The sequence below is a fragment of the Mytilus edulis genome, chromosome 1, assembly GCF_963676685.1.
Source record: "Mytilus edulis chromosome 1, xbMytEdul2.2, whole genome shotgun sequence".
NCBI classification, from domain to species: domain Eukaryota; kingdom Metazoa; phylum Mollusca; class Bivalvia; order Mytilida; family Mytilidae; genus Mytilus; species Mytilus edulis.
Genome location: NC_092344.1, coordinates 38,666,966 through 38,682,822, shown reverse-complemented (window position 1 = coordinate 38,682,822; position 15,857 = coordinate 38,666,966). Strand labels below are relative to the sequence as shown.

The following is a 15,857-nucleotide window of genomic DNA, read 5'->3' as shown; positions in this document are numbered from 1 at the left end:
CTTTGGAAACAAGGGAGCTTAAACTATTTCCAAGTACCTATGAATTTTGACACCCTTTTCTAAAATACTCCAGATATGAAATTGTTTCAGGCTGAAATTCCCCAGACACAAAATCTCACAAGCTCTAAATGCCCGCGATTTCGCGGTGGTGTGTTCTAGTTGGAATTATATTGAAAATTTGATATGTGGTATACCAGTTGATGACAACCCTACTACTATATCAAAGAGCTGCCCAAAAAAATCTGTTCAGTTATATAAAAACACAAAAGTCTGAAAGCTCTAACATACCACCACTCTAAAAAGAGGGCTCACTTACATCTGACTCAAAAGCAAAAGCTAATATTTTAAATGAACAGTTCAAAAACGCATTTACACCTGTAACAGATGACCCAATACCAGATAAGGGCGTCAGTAAACATCCACAGATGCCTGATATTAAGATACAAAAACAGGGCATAGAAAAACTTCTAAATAATATCAATATCAACAAAGCAGCTGGGCCTGATCTCATCCATGGAAAAATGTTAAAAGAGTGTAAATCATCTATCCCTCCCATCTTATCAATCATATTCCAAACATCACTGAACTCTGGAAAGATCCCAGACGACTGGCGTCACGCAAGTGTATGTCCAGCATTAAAAAAAGGCGACAAACACGATCCTATAAACTATCGCCCAATATCATTGACTTGCATCTGCTGCAAAATATTAGAACATGTTGTAGCTAGTAGCATAATAAAATACTATATGACTTACAACATGGTTTTAGATCCTCCCGACCCTGTGAAACTCAGCTAATATCATTTATTCAAGATCTTGCAATTTCAAATAATAAAAACATCCGAATAGACATCATAATTATGGATTTTTCAAAAGCATTTGATAAAGTTTCACACCACCACCTCATGTATAAAATTGGTTTCTACGGTATAAAATTGTAATTCATATCATTGGAATCAAGATACATCAAATACAATTCCTGTAACATCTGGGGTACCTCAAGGCACAGTGCTTGGTCCAATTTTATTTTTAATCTTTATTAATGATTTGGCAGCATATATTGAACATAGTAAATTAAGATTGTTTGCAGATGATAGCATTATTTATAGGGAAATTAAAATACCAGATGACGCATTTAAATTACAGTCTGACTTAGAAGCGGCCGGCAGGTGGGACCAGGACTGACTGGCTCATGCATTTTCACCCTGATAAGTGCAACATTCTCAGTGTACCTCAAAAACGCAAACCTTTAAACTTCACTTATAAATTACACAATCACTCTCTAGAAAAAGTCGACTCTACAAAATATTTAGGCCTAACTCTTCAATCAAATTTAAAATGGGACAAACATATCGATAACATGACATCTAAAGCAAACCAGTCCCTTTGATTTATTCGTAGAAACCTAAAAAAAAAAAAGAAAAAAAGAATCACTGAAAGTTAAAGCTCATGCATATAAAGCTCTTGTCCGACCAAAATACTGCTCAACAATTTGGGACCCACATCAAAAACAGAAAATTTTACAAATCGAAAAAGTTCAGAGAAGAACAGCACGCTTCTCATGCAACCGCTTCCATAATACCAGCTCAGTTACTGAAATGATGACAGACATAAATTGGTACCCTCTCGAAATTAGGCGTTTACGATACAAAATTATTCATGAAATTGTTGCAGTCCCTACACATAACCTTTTGATCCCACTAGACAATAGAACCAGACACAGCAATCCGCACTCATTTAGGCAAATACAAACATCTAAAGACAGCTATAAATATTCATTTTATCCACGAACTGTTATAAATTGGAATCCTCTGCCACAACAAATAGTATCATGCAGTACAGTAGAGGGATTCAAGAGTATGATCTCAGAATCTGCTCGCATCCCCATATTCTATCCCTAACTATTCTGTTATCAAATGTAACGTAACGGTACCCAAATTGCACCTATTTAGCAAAAATAGCAGCGGAAATCTGTAAGATAAGATTTCCTAGACTAAAAAAAATGTATTTTTATGATTTGATACCTATTGCACGTCTTTCAACATAGGTAAACATATTTAGATATACACAAAACGCTCACAGTATTTCTCAACAGATTAAGTGTTTACTGAAAAAGCTAAATGTACGGAAACGTCGCCATGCGACGTCATCAAAACGTCATATTTTAAAAATTAGCAAATACAATATGTTTTAAGTATCCACTCTTCAAAAAATTAATATTAAGCATGGACAAGTATTCAATTGTTCAAATATTTGAAAAAAATAAACAAAAAGCTCTGTTATTTGACTTTTGACGATGCGAATTTAAGCATGGATGCAATTTGGGTACTCCTCATTTCAAAATCATTGATGGTTTGGAGGTTAGTTCAGACCAATTTTTCTATGATTCCATATGGATTGAAAATCAAATTGGTGTACCTATATAATAAAGAAGGATACGGCTACAAAATAAACACAAAATGGAAATTTGTGTCTTGATCCTAAAAAAAAGTAGTTAAAAAATGTCAAAATAGGTGCAATTTGGGTACCGTCACGTTATATAGTTTTATCACAATTTATTTTTTCAAATGTACATACGTTATGTTGATTTTTTTTTGTTTTTTTTGTTTTGTTTGTTCCTAAAGTGTAAATTATAAAAAAAAATAAGGATTTTCTTATCCCAGGCATAGATTACCTTACCCGTATTTGGCACAACTTTTTGGAATTTTGAATCCTCAATGCTCTTCAATTTTGTACTTGTTTGACTTTATAAATATTTTGATATGAGCGTCACTGATGAGTCTTATGTAGACGAAACACGCGTCTGGCGTACTAAATTATAATCTATGTACCTTTGATAACTATTTAAGCCAGTCCAAAATACCAATAATTATAGGTAAATATATACTTTTATTCAAGAAAATTCACGGCCTAAAGTTGACTGTTACTATTTGATTGTATTATGGTATCATGTTCTAAAGTAAATATGAACTAAAATTGGTATATGTGATATTTTTAAATGAAATGTAAGGTGGGAACTAACAGATACATTTTGTACATGCAAAACTGGGGTAAGTCTCATTTGACACTTTTTATATATAAATACATGTGGAAAAATATTTTCTCGTTTAATTTGCATATAAAAATACTGGAACACATATCAGTCATATATTTTTAATGACAATTATTATAAATGTTCACCTTTTAGAATTTTACAAAAAATTTGATGGAAGTGACCTAAAATAGGGTATTTTGCAGAAAATAACCCAAATTGACATCTATAAACTCTCATAGCCATAATTATGGTATAAAGTTCAAAATGTTGTTTTATACGATGTATGTATATATATGATAATTCCGTTGTTCATTTCAAATAGCATTTATATATTGGCAGTGATATCAAATGATCCAGTTGGCACGTCTGTCACCGTTCTGCATTTTTGGTTAGTGCATATAATTTGGAAATAGCCGCCAAATCCGGTTGTTCATTCATGGAGGGTATCATGCAGGTGCAACTGAACATCTTTTCCGCCAGTACACCCAATTCTACGATGCGTCTGCCTACTTGGCAATCACTATCAATCATCATTCCTTCATTTCCATCCTCCACTTCCTCTTCAGTCCCGATATCCATGTAATTAAGTTTTACATAAGTGTGGTCATTGGTGTTTTGGTATTTTGTCGATCTGTTTAACGTTTTAAAAAAGTTGAACCGCTTGGATTTATTTTTAGATTGAAACAAACCTCTCATCGTTGTTAAATAGCGTCTGTTACAGTATATAAGGTAAAAGATCTGTGTATACAGATACTTAAAATTAAGGGCCGTAATAAAACGCATGAATGACACTAGGTAGATGTGTACGAGTTTTTCCCTACCGCAGGTCTGCCACCTTAAAGTGTCTCATTTGTTTCAAATAATGAAATAAACACATCATGTAGTGTAAATCGTCAATTTTTGAAACATCATTACGTAATGTTAAAACCATATAAAGAATAGGCAAATCATCATTACGAATTAAAAAAAAAAACACATCTTGTAATGAAACATCTACATAACGTTAAGTCATTATCACACCAAGTAATAAATGTTAAAACCACTTTAATTAATGACACAACCACATTGCATGATCGTGAAACCACATCAAGTAATGACAAAACTATATGAAGTTAATACGAAACCATATCGTGTAATATCGAAATATCTTTAAGTAATGACTTCCAAATTGAGTTATATCAAAACATCATTAGTATTTACGTAATGTCAAAACTATATAAATTTAGATATAGATGCACGATTTTTTTTATAAGTTGTTAGTGTCTTTGAACTAGCTATACGTTAACTGCGAGTACTCTCAGATCTGTACCTAGTGTCCATTTGCTGGTGGAGATTTATTTCCCCTAGGGTATCACAAGCCCAGTAGTCAGCACTTTTTGTGCTGACATGAATTGTCATTGATATGGTTATATTATAACTTTACTGTTTACAAGAAATATTGAAAAACTAAGGCTTTTCTACCTCAGGCATAGATTACCTTAGCTGTATTTGGCAAAATGTTTAGGAATTTTCGTCCTCAATGCTCTTCAACTTCGTACTTTATTTAGCCTTTTTAACTTTATTGGATTCGAGCGTCACTGATGAGTCTTTTGTAGACGAAACGCGCGTCTGGCGTATATACTAAATTAAGTCCTGGTATCTATAATGAGTTTATTTACAACCACTGGGTCGATGCCACCTCTGGTGGAGATTTATTTCCCCAAGGATATCACAAGCCCAGTAGTCAGCACTTTTTGTGCTGACATGAATTGTCATTGATATGGTTATATTATAAATTTACTGTTTACAAATTTTTGAATTTGTCGAAATACTAAGGCTTTTTGGCCCAAGTATAGAAGACGTTTAAGTAGTTCCGGCAATATTCGAAATATCCATACGCCAATACTTTAAATATGTTTAGGCGCGCAACAATCTGAAGGCCTAGTTCCGGCAATAATCGAAATATTCATTCGCTGAAACATTAAATATGTTCTTGTGGGTCGGTGTTTTTGGGGGTTACCATAACAGCTGTTAATATGTCAATGTGGATAGGGACTAGCATGAGGTTGGATACTCAATTAAATAGTCAGCAAGTTTACAGGTCAGCAGGTCGACAGGTCAGCAAGTCAACAGGTCAGCTGGTCGATAGGTCAGCAAGTCGACAGGTCAGCAGATCGACAGGTCAGCAGGACAACAGGTCAGAAGATGTTTCATGTTATCCATAGATTATTAGTAATTAAGTCAGGGTGTTGTGTATAGGGAAGGTTTGGTACTCAGTTAAATAGTCAGCAAGTCGACAGCAAGTTTACAGGTCAGCAGGTCGACAAGTCAGCAAGTCAACAGGTCAGCAGGTCGATAGGTCATCAGGTCGACAGGTCAGCAGGACAACAGGTCAGAAGATGTTTCATGTTATCCATAGATTATTAGTAATTAAGTCAGGATGTTGTGTAGAGGGAAGGTTTTGAACTCAGTTAAATAGTCAGAAAGTCGACAGGTCAGCAGGTCAACAGGTCAGCAGGTCGACAGGTCAGCAGGTCGACATGTCAGCAGGACGACAGGTCGACAGGTCAGCAGATGTTTCATGTTATCCATAGATTATTTGTCATTAAGTCAGGATGTTGTGTAGGGGGAAGTTGAGTACTAAAAAAAAATAGTCAGCAAGTCGACAAGTCAGCAATTGAACTGTATCGTATTGTGTTACTGCTTGTTGGGTGTTAGTTTCTTTTTTAAACATTCACCATTGCTTTTCACTTTTCTATTAAACTAAATTAAAACCACTGAATTATATGTGCTTTCGCTTGATAAATTTTATTACTTTTATTCACAGAACTCTGTATTCGTTGTAAAGCCTCAAAATTATAATTGTACATGTATTTATCTAATGAAAATGTTTAATGTTATTTCATCCATAACCACTTATTTAAATCAGTCCATAAACGCTTTGATTGTTTGAAAAAACACAATTAAAGGAATGAAAGTTTTCAGTTGAGATGAGATATGAAACAAATATAATGAGAATTATGTTTTCTTGAAAAATGATACTAAATTGATTATAATTAGTTTCAAAATGCGTGTGTTTGGTCATCAAATAAATTCACCACAGTCCTTCGATTCCCTCTGCATGTGGATGATGTTGAATAGTAAAGTTCTTTTCCTCATCAGTAAGAGTTGATAAGTCGTTGAATGTTGACTCATATGTGTCAATATTAATTCCCACCGATTTGATGATTGTAGAATGTGCACCAATTTCCATATCGATGCAATTGCCTGGTATTTTGAAGAAAAAGTTACGCTTTCCATGGCGGGTTTTGATTGTCTTTAATGTGCCGAATCCATTTTGTTGCAACATTTCAAGTTCAACTAAAAAGTATAATGCGTATAATTAAAATGTGTAATATAAAAATATTGGAAGAATTATGATCAAAGACATGCGTAAAATTTATTGTATGTAGTATGAGAATCATGTTCCATTGATTATTTGATTGTTTTTAAGCTCATGACTAGGTGATGTACTATAATTGCATAAATTTTGTGTCTTTAAGGAGCATCTGTGTTTTCAAAGTATAAGGACATACTGAGTGACGCACATGTTGATATTTATAAAAACACCAACCCCAACCCACAATCATTAATCCACGCAAAAATACATTAAAAGATGTTTAATAATTGAGTTTTTGTATCAAACGTACATCATTTCGTAAATAATACCATGAACAAATATACATTTTGGAGCGTTCTCTTGTGAAAATGTATATTTTACCTTGTATTTAAGGTTTATGTACCCTTCTGTAGCCATTTTTGTACGAATTTTTCAAACCTCAATTGTATCAAAACTAAAGATATAATAAATAATAGAGATAAGCCATTTAGTACATGTTTCAAGGGGAAACTTGATGCAAAGCATTATTTTTTACTGTTTCATTGCATTTGATAGAAAAAGAGGACTTTGTGGCAAATAAATCAAGATTTTTATAGAAAATCCACAGCCTTTAATACAGAGATTTTTGTTATAAAATTTGAAACATAAATTACTCACTTGATTTTCTATGATGTGCTAGTGTTTATTTTTTACAAAAAGTTCTAAGTAACCTGTAAATTCCAAAACACCTCGTGCTGAGTCACTAAAGTCGAGCGCACCCTAAAAGGTGTACTTGATTTTGGCCATATTTATACTTGTCTTAACCAATAACTATGATTTATAAACTTGTTTTAAGGAAATCAATGCTAGCACTGCATGCAATAATCCTATATCTATCAGTCATCAAATTGCCAAATATGAGAGTACAAGGATAAAGGCTGTGGATTTTCTATAAAAATCTTGATTTATTTGCCACAAAGTCCTCTTTTTCTATTAAATGCAATGGAACAGTAAAAAATAATGCTTTGCATCAAGTTTCCCCTTGGAATATGTACAAAATGGCCTATCTCTATTATTCATTATATCTGTAGTTTTGATACAATTGAAGTTTGAAAAGTTCGTACAAAAATGGCCACAGAAGGGTACATAAACCTTAAGTATATTTGCGTCATTGGAAGGAGCTGATGTGTATTCAGTATGGGTTACCAATGAAACAACTTGTTTGACAATAGGGAAAATATTTTAAACAATTATTAATAATTACGAAAACTTACTTTTGATGTTCTCGGCAAGTGAACGTTTTAGACGTTTTTGTAATTGTCGTATTGTAACAAATGGTCCACACGATTTGCACATGGCCTTGGCGACTCTGTCCCTAAAAGTTGCCACTGGTTTTAGATGAAGAGCTGGTGTGTCCCGATCACATGAAGCAATAGCCTGTAAGAAAGTTTTAATTTACTTAATATTTAAGCTTTTTATTTGATGTTTTGTATTCTACATAAAATTAATATTTTTTTTTTAATTGAAAACAGCTGTTATAATATAGCGATAATTATTTCGCAAATAGATTTAATTGATTTTAAATTTGCTGTTGGTTTGGCTTAATAATTTGTTATCAAGAATTTAATATAATTTTGGTACAGTTCCGTATTAAGATTTGCGTGTCATCTAAATTGAAGAAATGTTTTATTAAATAATCAAATTCAAATTGATATTACAATTTGATATTAATGCACAAAATGCTAGGTGTAATCATAGACCATTAATATGTAATTACTAAGACTAAGGATGATTTGACTAACCTGAACAAACAGTGATTTTTGTTGAGATAATGAATTATACAAGACCATTGCTTGTTTTAATCTAGATTTGGTTATTTCTAATGGTGTCGGTATGTAGCACCCATCATTTAATCCACAACTGAAACTGTGTTGGAATACATGTAGAACGGCAGCAAGACGAGGAATATGAATGGTGTCTTTACTTGTCATCATTTCACTTTCATCTAGTGATATGTTAAGATTAGGAGTTTCATTCTCTTTGTCTTCCTCTGCAAATACAACGATAAGAATAATGTAAATTATGTTTAAACATTGAAATTTAAATGAGCAAACTTAAATAAATGTTGAAAAAATATAAAAATAAAAATAAGTTTTGTGTTTAAGATTATATTGTTATGCACATTTATTACGTTATAAGCAAATACAAGCTGCCACAATAGTTATGTAAACGATTAATAAATTAAATTTTTGGTATGAATTGAAAATGTTTGTGTAATAGTTAAAACCGGTTGATTAACAATAAAAAACTCGAATGGATTATATCATTGCCTATGTGATTGAATGCTGCGACTTAATCAAGACTCCTTTTTAAAAATGTAAATGGGCGGATACAATAATTAAAAGTGGGTTCGCTTCCTTAAATTTCAGTGGTTTCATACATTTCAACTTTTTTTCAAAATTCTGTGTACATTGGAGGAGGTGGGGATGGAAAGGGGGGGGGGGGTGTGCAGATGTAAAATACTTTATTCTTGACTATTGTAATAAATATAATATTGCTATCTTGAACAAAGGTATTGACATTAATATTGGAAATTTAACCCCAGTTCACTTTCTTTTCATGACTATACTGTTTACTTACCGTGGTCAGATCCATATTTGGCATTCATGTAGTCGCAATATGAGTCAATCAAACCATCAAACACACTCTCGGCATCTGCGGACAACTTGTAGTGCTTCCCTGCTAGGTGTTCCTCGTAAATGTTGTTCATGTCATTTTCAAAACTTTGCAATTTGGTGTTTCGTAATAGTGGTACATTTGCTTTAGTAATTGCCGTGGTATTAAAGACTTGTTTGGCAACGCAAAACAGAAACCGATCCATTAAACCATCATCTCCACCAAGTTGACATAACTCTGAAAGTAATGGTTGAGGTTGAATAAATAGACAGCAAGACATTGATGTTTTGGAAAAACCTCTTGTTCCTGTTACTAGGAGGCTGGAGTCTCCTTTTTCTCCCCACATCTTACACAAAAGAGATCTCTCGCCTTCACCCTTCGATTGTTTTACATTTACAGATGACAAAAACCTGTGTCCTTCATCACACGTGATGATACCATACCCTTGGTTATTTAATTGGTGTTTCTGGAGACTTGCTGTCGTGTAAGCCTCCAATTGAATTGCAATTCCATGTTTTTATTTTATTTTTTCCACCACGGGATCAATGACTTTGTAATATGTATTGGTTTTTCCTCCACCGGGTGCACATACTGCAACGATATACTGGTTTAACACGGTAGAATATGAGTTGTCTCCAACTGTCACCTTCGTATTTGGACCACACAAAGTAGAAGTTAGTGATAAAACACTGGACAAAACTAGGCTTCGGGAGCAATTTGTAGCTTTTTCAAATATAGAAAAATAATTCTCTGTTTCCTCTTCAAATACTTCTTTCCAAGGAATTTTAGTATTGTAAGCGGATTTGTAAAGGGATAAAATATCCTCGCTTCTGAACTTTTTAAAAGCCGCAGCCATCTTCAGCAGTCTCAAAGAAAAACAGCGATAACGTAACGTCATAATGTAGTTTCGCGAAAATCTGTTGAATATTTTCCCGTTTTTTAACGTCATAAAGTTGTTTGGGAGAAATCCTTTATAGTCAGTTTTCTGATTTGTGTGCACGTAGTTTGTGTTAAAAGTTAGTATAGAAAAAGAAAATGGAAAACTTAGGAACTCCGTTACTAGATCGAGCCCCAAAGCCGATAAATTGGTATGCTGTAGTCTCTAGCCAAGAATCAATAGTACCTTATATGATGGATAATGGATTATTAAAGAAAGAAATGACCTGCACACATTGTGCTTCAGATATGAATTTGTGTAAACGGAAAGACATTTCAGATTCTTTACAATGGAAATGCCCAGCATGCCTGTTAACCAGCTCCATAAGGAGGAGTAGTATTTTTGAGGTAAATAAAAAGATTATTATCAAAATTTAATTATTGTTAATGGATATTGAACCAATCATATCTACATCTGTTGTTGATATAAAAAAATAAATCATCTTCCGAGGGATTTGTTGTGGTTAACATAACTGATTATATGTACAGTGAGTATGGGACATAAGATACGGACGGGTATCATCCGGTCATTGTGGATAGTTTGCCAAATATAGTAAACCGAAAATAGATAGATTATCATAATCCATCCATTAGAATTGGCGTTTAGTTTTTGAGTTTTGATATTAATTGCAATATTCTAAAAAGTTTATTTTTCGCTATTTAACAGTATGTATAGGCTAATACAACAGTAGCATGTCAGGTTTGAATACCGGTTGTAAAATAAAATTTACATGTAGTCTGTTTATGCGTTTTGTTGTGTGATATAAACATAATGGTCAGTGTAATCATCGCTATTCAGTGTGTTAACCAGTATGGAAAGATTAAGTAAATGCATATTCATGTAACAGTATTTCTTATGTTTTTATTTGGGAATTGTTATACACAGCAAAGTTTAAAAAAATATCACACTTTCATGTTCTTCTTTTTTTCAGAAGTCCAAACTGCCACTACGAAAACTAATGGAACTAGTTTACTACTTTGGAATAGATCTTCAAATTTACGAAGTGGAAAAACTTTCCGATAGCAGTCATGTCTGTGTTATTGAATGGTTTGACCAGTTTCGGATAGTATGTAAGGAATCATTAACAAATGATCCAGTCTTATTGGGATCAAACAGTGAACATTTGATTGAAATCGATGAAAGTCTCTTTGGAAAAAAGAGAAAATATCACAGAGGTACAGGAAAACAAGATACCTGGGTTTTTGGAATGGTGGAGAAGGGGTCAAGGAAAGTGATTTTGCAAATAGTGGAAAAAAGAGATCGTAAGACCTTGTTACCAATTATTCAGGAAAATGTTGCCGAAGGAGCACACATTAACTCTGATTGTTGGGCGGCGTATAACACATTGGAAAAGGAAGGATTTGTGCATAAAACTGTAAACCACAGTAAAGAATTTAAAGCACGAGATGGAACCTGCACAAATGAAAATGAAGGCATATGGGGGCTTGCAAAACTGAAAATCAAAACAATGAAAGGAGTGAGACATGAAAGAATCGGTGACATATTAAATGAATTTTGCTACAGATACAGATACGGGTTTTAACATGGAGACGTTTTCCATAAATTTTTAAAGGACATTGCAATCTTTAATGAAAAAAAATGAAACGGCCAATAAAAGATAAACTAAAATGGATTAAAAAGCGCCACTGTAAACTTAAAGAAAAAGTAATTGACGAGTTTTGTTTTGTTGAAATTTAATTTTTCCTCTCAAATAAAATATACAATCACTTCTTTTATATATTAGATGAAAAACTATAAATAGCTTATACTGTTATTGGATGTGTTGATGCTTATGTTTTTCTATCTGTAGAACCGTTTGCCTAAAATTTTAAAAATTATAAAAAAAGAAATAGCTACATTTTCGACTTGTCGGACTGTCAATCAAGCTAATTGTTGACATGTCGCTGTCGACCTGTCAATCTGTCGATCTGTCGACCTGTCGTCCTGTCGACCTGTCAATCCAAACTTAATATGGCGATTAAACATAACTACAATCTTCAAATAATAAACCTGGAAAATAATTTAACTTGTATAAAAACCGATTTACTTCATTTGACTTAAATATAAGTCCGATGGTACTACAATTATGTAATTTGTATAAGAACCGATTTACTTCATTTGACTTAAATATAAGTCCGATGGTACTACAATCACGTATTCTATACTTGATCCGGCTTTTCTACCTCAGGCATAGATTACCTTAGCTGTATTTGGCAAAATGTTTAGGAATTTTCGTCCTCAATGCTCTTCAACTTCGTACTTTATTTAGCCTTTTTAACTTTTTTGGACTCGAGCGTCACTGATGAGTCTTTTGTAGACGAAACGCGCGTCTGGCGTATATACTAAATTAAGTCCTGGTATCTATAATGAGTTTATTTACAACCACTGGGTCGATGCCACTGCTGGTGGAGATTTATTTTCCCAAGGATATCACAAGCCCAGTAGTCAGCACTTTTTGTGCTGACATGAATTGTCATTGATATGGTTATATTATAAATTTACTGTTTACAAATTTTTGAATTTGTTGAAATACTAAGGCTTTTCTACCTCAGGCATAGATTACCTTAGCTGTATTTTGCAAAACTTTTAGGAATTTTGGTCCTTAATGCTCTTCAACTTCGTACTTTATTTGGCCTTTTTAACTTTTTTGGATTCGAGCGTCACTGATGAGTCTTTTGTAGACAAAACGCGCGTCTGGCGTATATACTAAATTTAGTCCTGGTATCTATGATAAGTTTATTTATTGTTGGGATGAACAAGTACCCGACCACGTCCACTTGTATATCTGTCCATCTAATGAGTTAAGCCTTTTTCAACTGATTTTCATAGTTCGTTCTTATGTTGTACTGTTATACCACTGTCCTAGGTTAGAGGGAGGATTGGGATCCCGCTAACATGTTTAACCCCGCCACATTATGTATGTATGTGCCTGTCCCAAGTCTGGAGCCTGTAATTCAGTGGTTGTCGTTTGTTTATGCGTTACATATTTGTTTTTCGTTCATTTTTTGTACATAAAATAAGGCCGTTAGTTTTCTCGTTTGAATTGTTTTACATTGTCATTTCGGGGCCTTTTAAAGCTGACTATGCGCTATGGGCTTTGCTCATTGTTGAAGGCCGTACGGTGACCTATAGTTGTAAATGTCTGTGTCATTTTTGTCTCTTGTGGAGAGTTGTCTACAAAATATCCTCAAATACAGTAAAACAACATAACGTTATATCAGAGTTCCACATAAGACAGCTATGGCGTTCCATAGTTGTACATGCAAGCAAGTTGTTCTATTCAAATGTGTAAACATTATTTCGTCAAAATATTACTTTGCTATCAAACCTTTCAAATATTTCAAAGACAATCCGGTACATATTAAAATATTTCTATGTAAACTTCATGTTTCACCATTGTTGTTACTTTGTTGCTATATTGCTATTGCATTTGAGATATAGTGCATTTAAAATTTACAGGAACCCGTTTCATCTAAATGTTAATACATTTAACAATGACTACTTATTTTATAGTAAAATATTAAAAATTAATCAGGATTTCATGAGATTATCAAGATTGGCTTTTTAACCTATTATGAACAGAAAAATGGGGTTAGTCGACACAATTCTTAATGGTGGTTTGGCGGATAATACCAGAGAATTCCAAAAATCAGACAAACAGTAAAACACATGACCAGTGAACATCCGTAAAAGCTTAGAGGGTAATTACATCCGCAATTTTTAAAAGAGTATTTATGATAAACTTTCTCTTGTCGGCAAATTTCTTTTATTATCGCAATTTAATTCAGATTTCGAAGATCATATATTCACTGACTTTTGTTAATCTTATAATAATCTATTTTACTTAACAGCTTATATGTATGTCCAAGAAACAGGAACATAGACAGGAATGGCCAACATAGAACAACTCCGCTGTATTACAACAATACTGACATAGCTGCCAATAAGGAAGATCTAAAATCGGAAATGAGGGAATATATTTAAAATGAGGACAGACGCAGATGGGAACTTCTGTAAGAATACTTTGGATTTCCTGCACCAACAAACATAAATAAATACCAATGTTGTGACATATTTGATACATCATGTACATGTGATATGTGTTAGAATGTTAGTTCAGGTTCAGAGGATATTCCTATCAAATTATCTAGAAAGAAACAGAACATTACAAAAGCATTTGCTTTTGCAATATTTCCATGCTGAGAACAGCTTAATAGATAAATATGTATTTCCATATCTACATACTGGGTTGTCCAATAGCTTTGCAGCATCTTTGGCGTCAAAACCTGCATATAGGAAGTATGTAAAACTGTCAGAAGATTTCCCAATGTTGAAAGATTCATATCCAAATAAAATTCCAAGAAAACCTAATTTCTATTTGATAAAAAAAGAGTATGTTGTATTTATTTTTTTGTTCAATTCAATGTAAAACCGATGAACTTTGATAGAATTTGACCCAAAAAAATGATGTAAATTTCTTTTATCGACTTCCGAATAATTGTGTTTTTACTATAAAAAGCTCAATTTCAATCTGAAATAAACTCATCATAGATACCAGGACTAAATTTTGTATATACGCCAGATGCGCGTTTCGTCTACAACCCTCATCAGTGACGCTCGAATCCAAAAAAGTTAAAAAGGCTAAATAAAGTACGAAGTTGAAGAGCATTGAGGACCAAAATTCCTAAAAGTGTATCGAAAAGTAAATCGTCAAGGTATATTTTTTTTCTGCATATTTCATGAGTGGGCTTTCACCCAATATTCTAAGAAAATTTAACAGTGGAATTTTTCCTGTATTGCATGTCCTTAAAGAAATTCTACAATTTTCTATGAAAATACATGCATTGTATTATTTATTTTCTATATCTACATAATAGTCATAATAGCAACCTGTGACCTAGGAAACAATGTTGTAATAAATAGAATGGATGTACCATCTTTGAGACATATGTTAATTATTTTTTTTTTTTTTTTTTTTTTTTTAAGTCTTTAACTTTATTGAAAAGCACTTTACGCCCATATGGACCAATGGCTTAAAACATTATACATAATATACAGTTTACATAAAACAATGAAAAAAAAAACAATGGACACACTTTGAACTATAATTTGTCTTTTTTTTTAAATCAATATATATATATATATATATATATAAGAGATTCAAATTATATCAAGGACTCCCTGCCCTCAGTCTTAGTGACTTTTTTAAAAAGGAGCCTAATTTGCAAGTGTCCTGTTTTGTTTCAGGATTGAGAATATGTTTTAATTTATCTATATCATTTAAGTTATTATATTTATTTTCATTTAAAAATTCTTTTCTTAATTGTTTATTTATTTTACATTTAAAAAAGAAATGAAACTCATCATCTAGTACATCACAATGTGTACATAGTCTTAAATCTCTGGGAATTTTCCTGTATCTTCCAGTTTCTATTAATAAGCAGTGGTCACTTATTCGAAATTTAGAAATTAGTTGTCTATATTCAAAGTTTTGAGAAAGTAGGTATGGTTCAAAGTTATAGCTTTTCTTTATTTTTTTAAAAAGTTGGAGTTTGCTATTCTCTTGTAAATTTAAAATTTTATCATTATATAAATTTTCATAGGAGTTTTCTAGATTTTGTTTGTATATTAGCCTATTATTTTTATCCTTATTTTGGTTAACAATTTCTAAATCATTTTGACTTCTGACATGATTTACATAGGAGTACCAAGAATAAATACCTGCATTATGTAGAGTTTTTGCCAAATTTAGTGTCTCTTTTAGTAAGGGACTAGTTTCTTCCCTTAATAGTCTATCATGAAAAAGAAGAGTTTGTCTTTTTATAAAGCAATCAATAGGGTAGCTGCCTAATTCAGATCGAGCAGCTATATTGC

General features: G+C 32.7%; 2 protein-coding genes across 2 annotated transcripts; one reads left to right on the top strand and one right to left on the bottom strand.

The window, feature by feature from the left end:
* Positions 1-6,015: 6,015 nt before the first annotated feature.
* Positions 6,016-8,488, bottom strand: LOC139482294 (uncharacterized). Its single transcript, XM_071266098.1, has 3 exons — positions 8,173-8,488; positions 7,645-7,807; positions 6,016-6,372 (listed from the first exon to the last, which is right to left on the bottom strand). The coding sequence occupies exons 1-3, from the start codon at positions 8,362-8,364 to the stop codon at positions 6,107-6,109; spliced, it is 621 nt and encodes a 206-aa protein (XP_071122199.1). The 5' UTR covers positions 8,365-8,488; the 3' UTR covers positions 6,016-6,106.
* Positions 8,489-10,081: 1,593 nt separating this feature from the next.
* Positions 10,082-11,526, top strand: LOC139514212 (uncharacterized). The gene is made up of 2 exons (XM_071303104.1): positions 10,082-10,330; positions 10,915-11,526. The coding sequence occupies exons 1-2, from the start codon at positions 10,082-10,084 to the stop codon at positions 11,524-11,526; spliced, it is 861 nt and encodes a 286-aa protein (XP_071159205.1).
* The last annotated feature ends 4,331 nt before the right edge of the window (positions 11,527-15,857 follow it).

Excerpts from the sequence above, each read along its gene's own strand:
- LOC139482294 (XM_071266098.1), bottom strand. The coding sequence starts at position 8,364 with ATGATGACAAGTAAAGACACCATTCATATTCCTCGTCTTGCTGCCGTT. Across the intron at positions 7,808-8,172 it reads AAAAATCACTGTTTGTTCAG|GCTATTGCTTCATGTGATCG; the intron begins GTTAGTCAAATC and ends ACTTTCTTACAG. Across the intron at positions 6,373-7,644 it reads ACTTGCCGAGAACATCAAAA|TTGAACTTGAAATGTTGCAA; the intron begins GTAAGTTTTCGT and ends TATACTTTTTAG.
- LOC139514212 (XM_071303104.1), top strand. The coding sequence starts at position 10,082 with ATGGAAAACTTAGGAACTCCGTTACTAGATCGAGCCCCAAAGCCGATA. Across the intron at positions 10,331-10,914 it reads GGAGGAGTAGTATTTTTGAG|AAGTCCAAACTGCCACTACG; the intron begins GTAAATAAAAAG and ends TCTTTTTTTCAG.